The sequence below is a fragment of the Eretmochelys imbricata genome, chromosome 6, assembly GCF_965152235.1.
Source record: "Eretmochelys imbricata isolate rEreImb1 chromosome 6, rEreImb1.hap1, whole genome shotgun sequence".
NCBI lineage: Eukaryota > Metazoa > Chordata > Testudines > Cheloniidae > Eretmochelys > Eretmochelys imbricata.
The window spans coordinates 31,095,769-31,105,687 of NC_135577.1; the positions used below are offsets into that span (position 1 = coordinate 31,095,769).

Sequence of the window (9,919 nt, forward strand, 5' to 3'; positions counted from 1 at the left end):
CACTTTTTTAAGCACTTAAATTCAAAAGTTCAGTCACTTCTTTGCCTTTCCCCCTGTCAAATATCACTACTCCTTTCCTGAATGTGAAATATAGTATGGTTATTTTTTAAAATGAAACCGTTCAATTTCATGTTCAAGAACTAGGTTAAAAAGTAAATGCAGATTCTGATTAAAGTCACTTTTTGTGTCACCTTTAGTGTATAATCACACATATCTGGTTTAATACTGCTTGTTTTTTCCACAAAGTAACATTTGTTCAAAGTCTTTCAGTGTAGCTAAGGCTGAAGTACTAATTTTCAATTATCTTACAATCACTGTACATATTTCAGCTCATACAAATTAGCAAACAGTATGGAAATAATCACTGCAACAGATTATCAGTAAATTAGAAACACAGCTTTACCAGATTCAGAAAAAAGTTGTAAGTTTCATCAAGAGCCTTGGGTAAGCTTTTTCTTTCAGACACGGGTGCAGATAAAGTTCTGCTCTCCCATAAAGAAATGCATTCAGAATGTGTGCAATGTGATATTCCTTTTGTGATCCTCAGATTAATTCTGATGACCAATTTTCAAACAGATGCCATTACAATAATAGTTGAGAAAATGCATATAATATGGAAGTTTGATCTTTAGTACACCAAAAATATATAAATTTGCAGAAGATAGGGGCTTGTTTAGTCCTTACTATGTCTTAGCACTTCTGTTTCTTTCTTTGTGCAGACTAGAGGATTTGGTGCAAGGAAAGTAAGAGGTAGCATGCCTTTCACAGGTAATTGTGACCAACTCTCTTCACCTCAGTTTGATCGGTGGCACTCAAGCCGTGGGGACTGCATACTACAACTTTCCCTGCACATCCCTTTAGTTTGCATCCCCTTCTTTAAAAAAAGTGTCATTAAATTGAGGCACCTGTCATTTTCCATAGCAAAGTATCTTTTCCTTTCAAACGAACTCATTTCCTGGTTGTTCTTTATCTGCTGCAAATCTCACTTTTGTAGAGAGAAATTATTAAAACTAGTATGTTAATATGAGAACAAACTCCCTCCCCAAGCACTGCTTTTACCTAGCTCTCATGCAGACTGCAACTCAAGCAGTTTAAGGATCAAAGTCCTTCATTTCAAAAGGGAAATCTACACCCAAGAACTTATCCCTCTTGTACTATAGCTGTCAAAAACAGGCCTAGAGAAGTAACTCAGAGTACATCTACACAGGGATGAAAAACCTGTGGCATAGCCATGGCTAGCCTACGCCAGCTGACCTGCGCTCCAGGGGCTCTGGCTGCAGGGTTAAAAATTGCTGTGGCAACATGTGCACTCAGACCCTCCTCCCTCACAGGCTACCAGAGCTCAGGCTCCAGCCCAAGCCCTGCAAGCCCAAGTCAGCTGACCTTGGCTACCAAAAGGTTTCTTTAATCCCTGTGTAGCTGTACCCTAAAGGCCCTCTTCTGCATCCTGATATGGTGTGGGGGCCCCTGAACACTGATGGAGTGCCACAGACATCAGTAGGACTCTGCAGGGGAACAGGGATTTGTAATCACAACCTCATTACAGAATCAGGACCTAAATGAATAAACCTGTTCTCTGGCAATTATGTCAGACTACTGCTGGTATTACCAGACAGAACCAAGATTTGAAGTTGTATTACACTGCAGAATACTGATGTCATTGCTACAGTATCAGAATCAATGTAGCATCAGGCAACTCTAATGAAACCTTATTTCAAAAACAAAAACATCCAAGCCAAAAGGACGCCAATAAAAGAAAGTAGTGTCAGAGGTTTGACAACTACAATGGAAGGAGAGTGGGAATTAAATTTATTTTCATCCAATGCATCTGTTTATACTTTACCCCCAAAAAAATTACACTCATGCCCATAAAAATGTCATCCATGGCATCTGAAAGCAAGCACTATTTTTTTTCATCTAAAAGAAGGGTTTTTTTAAAATCATAATACAAAAATCTGTGCTGTAAGCAGTCCTCCACTTTGCACTAACAAAAAGACTTAATGTACTTTAAATACAAAGACTTATTAGACCTGAAGTTATGAACCGCTGGATTTAACAAACATCATTTTATAATTGCTTTTCACATCTTTCTTGCTTTCTGGATCATCAGCTTCACTGTCTTTTTCAGCAGATTGCAGTTCTTCCGCAGATTCCTCTCGCTCTGACTCAGAGTCACTTTCAGAGTCCTCTGGACTTTCAGGTTCAGGAGAGTATCTGTTCACATCATCTTGTCCTTCAGCCTCCTCCAGCTAGAATAAAAGTCAGATTACAAAAGGAAGCTAAATCATTCCCCCAAGCAACCTCTCATTTTGCCATTTAACATACAAGTTCAATGAGTTTTCACTAGTTGCTACATTGTTCCTTTTGTGTTAGTGGTTGCAGATAGGACAGGGGATTAAATAACAGAAGTACCAGATAAAACCCTCTCAGTTTTTAATATAGAGAGGATTAGTCTGTCAGATACTGGAATGACTGATTGTCAACTTCCTTGACACCTGAATTACAGTGGTAAATGGTACTAAAGTTCTAGGATCCCCTGACATTACTAATGCAGTAACTGGACCGTCTCCATTTTGTTTGCTAACATTTAAACAGCAAAGGAAGTAAGTTTTTAAACAATAATGCTTTATGCCGGGAAGGATTTTTTAGCAGGAATTTGTGTGCATACAATAATGCAGCTACTTTGTGGTTGACCACTAGCCTCATATTACTCATCATGAAGGAACCAACAAGAGAACTTGGAAACACTATCGAATGCAATTGACCATGCAAGGTTTTTACTGCTTCGTTACTACTTTAGCTTTGGTAGGAGTTCAAAGAGTCATGCTTGATGCAAGAGAATTGCTGCCATACTGTAGCCAACTTTAACGTGAGCCACATTATTTTTATGTGAGGGTCATCAGGAACTCATGTGCAAGACTGCAATGCTTTGTAAACCTGATACTTTTTGGCAAATACAGCACATAGTACCATGGAAAAAATTCTCAATGCACAATCTGATAAGGATGGGCCAATGCAGGTATAGCTTCTATTTACCCAAATATGCCTTTAAGGGAAAACGTGCATGTATGTTTGGAATAGTAAGCGTTTGCTAGTGTGGTTCTTTAACTCAAGTCCAGCAACCTCAGAAAGTTTTCTACGATCATCAGTATTAGCTCTGACCAAGAGTAAACATTCACTGATATTTCAACCTCATGCTCAAATATCTTTTTTCTAGGCTTCATTTAAAGAGGTATAGTTTCATAACTACCAATTTTATTTTGTCTTCCTTTACTTTTCTGCCTCCTCCGGACACTGGTGGTCCTATCCTTCCCTCCCTTGAGACTGCCTCATAACTACATGACTGAGGAGATATAGGATCATTTGAAGATTTCATCTATGTCCAATAGTAATTTCCTACCTCTTCCAGATTTCTATCTCCCTACCCCTTCTTACACATTAGAACTACACAACATAATTATAACTGGAGCATGCAGTCACAGAACCTCAGGTTCTGATTGCACCTCTTTGAGCTAAAGCAGTTTAATCTAGGTCAGTACATGAAGAGGAAGCATCCCCCAGCCTTTCCTAGGGAATCTCAAGAAATGGGGTTATCAACTGGGAGGGTATTTCTCTATCTGAGTTAGTGCTGAATGGATGCCCCTAGCTTGTCTTAAGGCATTGTGCTACTCATGTGGGTACTGGTTTTTGGAAGATGTGAAAAGCCTTAACCATTGTAGTCATGAAAGATTCCACAGCAGGTGAGAGTCCCATAATTATTTTGGTTAGTGTTCTGTCTACTTAAATTCCCCTTGCAGTCAACTGAATAAAATATTTTTCACTTCCTATGCTAAATCTCCTATGGGTAGAGCTGCTATGTGCTGTCAATCACCTGCTATATTACATCTCTCAGGAGCTTAACATAATCTAGCTACTGTAGAGCATGAATGTTTTTAGGTGTTCAAGAATTCTCACTGGTACCTCTGTGTCCAAGCACAGGAAGCTCTTGGCTCCCGCAGATTTGTCCTTGGTAAACTTGTAGGGGCACTCTGGGATAGAGTAAGTTTGACTTGTTTAAAAAAAAAAAAAGTGGCCAAGCGATGTTTGTCATTCATTTTCTTTGCCCACTGGAGCAAGCCTGTCTGCATCAATAAGAGTAAGTAAACTACTACCTCACTGAAACCAAGTCCACAGTGTCGTCGATTTCTTCCGGACATAGTGCTGTCCATGCTTTGCTGGAACTGAGACTCTAGGTCTTCATTCATTTTCTTGTCTTCTTCCCCTGCATGTCCAGTGTACTTGGTTATGGTTCAGTCAAATTAACAAAAACATCTGATTACACAAAATTACCAGATCTTTAGGATTTAGCACTGTATCAAAAGATTTAACACAATTTATTGGGTTGACTATTTATTGCATAGTGAATACACCATCACCCTTGTAAAGTTGCAAGTAAAATACTCTTACATTGTAATAAAGGTGGAATGATTATCAAGTTCACCACAGGCTCAATATTGTACTGTGGATAGTACTATAAACAGGGTTTACTAGAATGTAATACTACCTTCTAAAATCAACCACTTGTCTACACTAAAACAGTTCATTTTTAACATTACCCCATCCTCCCACTATTACCATTTTTCATAGCAAGATGAAAATGTTATATTGGAGCAGGAGCTTCAAGACATTCATTTGTGCAGCAAGCAGTCTCTACACTGGCAAATCAAGGCACTGCAAACCAATGGTTAAAATTAAGTAACACACACAGCAGTAAGTCAGAAGTTCACTCCTGGACTTAATTTGCTACATTTTAGATGAACTACCTGTGTCTTGGGCCACTTCATCTCACACATAAAACAGAAGCTGCTTAGCTTTCTTTTCACCAGCCATGGGAAGCAATTTGAAAATTAGCTCTTTTTTATGTCTATTAAATAGATGCTTTCACTTATGCTATCCTGCTGCTTATTTCAATAAGTTATTACAATTTATTTCAATAAGGTATGTCTATCTAGGTATAGCCTACAGTATGGGTATATGGGTATATTATATCTAGGTATATCATGTCTATCTAGGTATAGCCTACATTCTGAAAATGTTTAAGAACCCTTGGCCTAGTTTACTGTGAGAGAGAAACCAGGGACTTCTAGTTCTACTCCCATCTGCCATTGACTTCCTCCCTTGTAAAATGAGAGATAATTACTTATCCTTGCTGTGAGAATTAGTGTTTGTACAGTACTTTGAAGGTAACTATATACATTATTATTAAAGGAGAAAAAGACTGCCGACTGTGGGAAACAGGAGGATAGCAGACAAAGAAGATTACTTTACACAGGAACAGAGGAAGTTGGCTGCTTTGGTCTTTTAGCAAGGAGCAGGGCTCTTGTCAAAACCTAATCACAACTGCCTGCTAGTGATCAATAATAACGCTTTCAGATATCGATCCCAAAGTACTTCACAAAGGACGTAAGTATCATCACTGACTTGCCCAAGGTCACCAAACAGGCCAGTGACAGAACCAGCAATAGAACTCTAGTTTCTCACATCCCCGTCCAGTGCTTTTTCCACTAGACCACATGGCCTACCTAGATCAGCTAAGAAGTTGTTACTACCAAGACAAACTGGAGAAAATGCAGAGGAGTCTGGTAGTTCCTATTCTATACAGCTAAGAGAAGTTTTAACAAAGCTCTTATTCCATACTTTGTCCAATTTCAAACTTTATTTCTTATGATAAGGTCAGAGATATCTTGGCTTCTGATAGTTAATCATCAGAATCTATGGGAAAAACACACCAACTTGCAGAGTCATCTACTGATTAGAAATAAGTTATAGTTTTGCATGTTTTAAGTCCATGGTAATTCATCTCAAGGTTTGCTCAGTTTACAAGAAAAAAAAAATCTTTCTTGGACTATCAGGACTACATAATCAACAGGGACTCTGAAAAAAAATCAAAGCACAGGTCTAATTTATACACAACATCCTCCATCAAAGGTCATCAGCTGGTAGTGTAACTGGTGATGATGCATGAAACATAATACAGTGCAGCCTACCAGTTTGCAGCTATACTCACTGTGCTGATGCAGCAATATGATTGTTTTGCTTCTATGCCAAAAAAAGGAGACTGCATATGTGGGCCCCAGTTTTGCTAAGCATTTCAGCATGTGCTTAAATTTAAGCACATGCTGAAGTGCTTTGCTGAATCTGGGGGGGAGGAAGTAGACCTACTTTTGCTGCACATGTCTTTTTCAGTCACTATACAGACTAGTAAAAGAGGGTATGAGATTATGCCAGCTCCCAGAATCTCACTTTTAGTCACAAAATTGAAAGCCCCCACTACAACAGTAGTGAAGGTACAAAGACTCAGCTCTGCCTCCCTAGATCAATGTTAGTTTACAGACTTCTAATTTGCATCAGCTATCAAACTGACCTGTTCTGAAATGAGAAGTTGATCTGTGGTCTCCGATAACAAGGCGGCCAGTGTGTTCTTTCTAAAAGAAAATGCAATTTGTGAACTCTGACAGCTCTACCTACATACTAGAATTCTTGGATAGACACACCCTACTGCTCACTATTAACAAGTGTTTTTTTTTGGGGGGGGGGGGGGAGAGGGGGAAGAGAACATGTATTAATGAGCTCTTTCATCTGCCAATGACTATCTGTTGACAAAGCTAGATTAATTTTTACCTTCCACTGATCATATTGGAGGAAACCCCAGGTACTCTCTCTACCCTTCCAACCCCCAAATCTTTTCCTCTTTAGAGTGACACCGGCAAGTAAAAAGGAAAGGATAACTACAGCCCTGCTGAAGTTGCAGCAGAAGGAGGGACAACAGATCACCTGAACCCAGAATTATAATCCACAACAAAGTTTCAAGTTACAATCCAGGTTTTACCAATTACAGTAACAACTCAGCCTTTCTTTGATTCCCCTAGAAATGACTTGGCAGCTCAGAATCCTCCCCTACACATCTTTATTTTCTGGGTTTTTTTTCCTTCTTTTCCTTCCCTTACTGGACAGAAGGCCACCTGATGGACTGAACTGGTAGCTCTGTAGGGCTGTTCTTTTCCAACGAAACACCCACACAGGATAAGCAAAGATGTGGCCAATGGGCCTTAACCCACAGCCCTGAACATGAGAGCCAGCACCATCTTCAGTATCATTAGGAGCCTCTGTGGGAGCACAACTTGCAGTTCATGTAAATCCCTGGGTTAATCCAGGGTCATGCTACTATCCCCAATAGCACTAAATTACTCTGTTAGGGCAGAGAATGACGACTCCCCCTAGGTTAGGGAAATACAACATTAGAGAAAATTAATTAGTTTAATGGAAGGCAAATTTTAATTTTTGCCTCCAATTTAACTAGAAACCACCACATCTAGTAATTGACGCCTGTATAAAAGAAAAAAATTGCAACATTAAGCTATATTTTAGGCACATATGAAAACGTTAAGGCTCCAATATTGGTCTCTCGTGATTATATATCACTGGGTACCTTCTACATTAATCACATGAAAAACAAAACTTACAATATGCAATGTCCACACATGTAAGTGGATTTAGATTTTGCCCTATATAAGTAATTGAATTCCAAGCCATCTGATTGTGTTTGCTACTGAGTTACTCCAGGCTGGTTGCTTACATAAGTAAGATGTTTTAAAGAAAAAAACTTTGACCTTCAAGGAAGCAGTATCTTATCAATAACACTAATGCATCTTCACTTCCAAAGAAAACAGAAAACACTATGCAATCACTTTCAATGTGATCAGTGAATTGTTTTGTCATTTTAAAAATCCTTCCCTAATAGCAACCACCCTTTATTTACATGGAATGCTTGGATTGAAATAGATAATTAACAAAATCTCACCTTTCCTGCTCCCATAAGTCTCAAGAACTTTTGCTTTCTTTCTTCATTACCTAAGTCTACTGCCTCCCAGCTGCTCGATCCCTGCTGGAAGATAGAAAGGTAATAAATTATTTTAAAAAACAAATAGATCAGTTTCAACTAAAAGCTTGTTTATATTAAATAAGATATTCCAAGTTATACATAATTTGGACATTTTTCCAGTGCACTATGATGCAACATTTACAGTCATGCAATTTCAATATATGACTAAGGCACATGATCATGACCTACCTCACTCATTTAATAATGTCAACTTCGAGAAGTGTTTTAAAGACATGGATTTTTTAATAAATAGGCTCTTGAGAAGAGTGAGCAGGGAAGGGAGCAGGAAGGACTTTTAATAAACTAAACTGATGCAGATGCAGCCTCAAAGGTGGTCAACAGGCACTAGAAAGAGATCTTCTTAGAACATCAACAAGCCATTGAATGAATTTTAAAAATGCAAGAACGGATTCCGACTTCTGAAGCCATTTGCTAAAAACTAACATATCTAGCAAGAATAAATCCATGAAGAACTTGCATAGGAAGGGAGAGAGAAAACTCACCTCCAGCAAATGAAAAATAATCGTACAGTTAACTGACAAGCCACCTTTGAACCTGATCAAGATTCACGTCTATCAACTATAAAATAAAATCTTGACCACGGGGGAGAGAGATGTGGGCCTCTCCGGGAGGCATAACAAGCGCTGAATGGTGCCAAGACCCGAGCAGCGGCTCGCAGGCCGGGCTCGCAGCGGCAACCGACCACCTCCATTACACAGCGAGCACCGGGCAGTCATGCAGCAAACGGCGTTCCCGGCCCTGAGGCACATCCCCTTTGACCCGCCTACTCCCCCCTGGCTGCTCAGGGAAGGCGGGCGGCCTTCGCAGCGGGGGGGCGAGTCTGTTCAAGCGGGACACGCGCCGGGACAGCCCAAGGGAAAGCCTCCGGTCCCTCCCCGCCACCGGGCAGCGCCAGAGCCTCGACAGGGGGACGGAGCCTGGGTCATTGCACTGAGCGGCGACAAGCCGACCCCGCCCTTACCCTGGGGGAAGGGGATAGTCTCCCTCTCCCCTCAGGCCTCCCTGGCCCGCTCGCCTCCTCCGTCTCCTCGCCCAGCTACTTACATCGGGGGAGGCCGCTCGCTTCACGCCGTGGCGGGGCTGCGTCTCCCTGGCCGAACTCATCTTCCCTCAGGCCGCCGGGCAGGAGGCTGCGGGATCGGCGCCCAGGCCGCGGCCCTCACGTCTTCCTGCGCGGCCTGGCTGGCGGCAACACAGCGGCAGCCTGGGCAGCCTCCGCGAGCAGGTCAAGATCCCGGCAGGCGCCAGGCACGCTGGGAGTTGTCGTTCCCCTCTGGTGACACGCAGCGGTGGAGGGCGGGAGAGACTTCACGTCCCAGAATCCTCTGCGGCGGGAGAAAGGGGGCCGGTACCGGCCCATGATTGGCCGAGGCGCGAAGCGTCCAGGTCCTCGCAGGTGGCGACGAAAACACTGGAGCAGCCAGGTCCTGCTGAATAACAACACGCCGAGGCTGGGAAGACCGGGGTTCGAGTCCCCGACCCGCCGGCGTAACAAAATCGCCGTTTACTTTTTACTAAACCCTTCGCCTCCTTCCCTCTCCCCCCCGCCCCAGCGGGTACAAACGGGCGCTCGTGGGGCTGCCTCCCCGCGCCCGCTGCTTCCACGAAAAGTGGTCGACAGGCAATTGGCGCAGAGTCTGAGGCCGGGTGTTAAAGGGGAACACAGCGCCCCCTGCTGGGGACGCCTCCCCGCTGCAGCGCCTGCCCTGGTGAGCCCGGGGCGCCGCTTTTTGGATACAAAAGCCATGAGGCGCGTCCCGCCCTCTCCCGCTTTCCTCAGCCGGTGCGATGACCCCCACCCCTCCCCTCCGCGCTTTCAGTTTGCTTTGACTCCCGCTTGAGACTTGTGTGGACGCCTAAAGTCTCCCGAGAGCCTCCCAGTTAACCCCTTTCACAGAGCTGCCCGCCTTCTCCTCGGCTCAGGGTGTCCAGACAGCCAGGGGTGAAAAACCAGGAAAGGGGGTCATAGGAGGCGAT

General features: G+C 42.7%; 1 protein-coding gene across 2 annotated transcripts; it reads right to left on the reverse strand.

Moving 5' to 3' along the window:
* Positions 1 to 1,792: 1,792 nt before the first annotated feature.
* C6H11orf58 (chromosome 6 C11orf58 homolog) lies at positions 1,793 to 9,211 on the reverse strand. Of its 2 annotated transcripts, none has more exons than XM_077818337.1 (5): positions 8,987 to 9,211; positions 7,841 to 7,921; positions 6,404 to 6,464; positions 4,152 to 4,261; positions 1,793 to 2,249 (listed from the first exon to the last, which is right to left on the reverse strand). In XM_077818337.1, the coding sequence occupies exons 1-5, from the start codon at positions 9,044 to 9,046 to the stop codon at positions 2,037 to 2,039; spliced, it is 525 nt and encodes a 174-aa protein (XP_077674463.1). In that variant the 5' UTR covers positions 9,047 to 9,211; the 3' UTR covers positions 1,793 to 2,036. The 2 variants fall into 2 exon arrangements, with proteins under 2 accessions (XP_077674463.1, XP_077674462.1); XM_077818336.1 differs by having other exon boundaries at positions 7,841 to 7,924; positions 8,987 to 9,210.
* Positions 9,212 to 9,919: the final 708 nt, after the last annotated feature.

Coding starts and splice junctions, on each gene's coding strand:
- C6H11orf58 (XM_077818336.1), bottom strand. CDS start 9,046: ATGAGTTCGGCCAGGGAGACGCAGCCCCGCCACGGCGTGAAGCGAGCG. Junction 7,925..8,986: donor AGCGAGCGGCCTCCCCCGAT/GTAAGTAGCTGG, acceptor TCTATCTTCCAG/CAGGGATCGAGCAGCTGGGA. Junction 2,250..4,151: donor GTGGACTTGGTTTCAGTGAG/GTAGTAGTTTAC, acceptor CTTTTATTCTAG/CTGGAGGAGGCTGAAGGACA.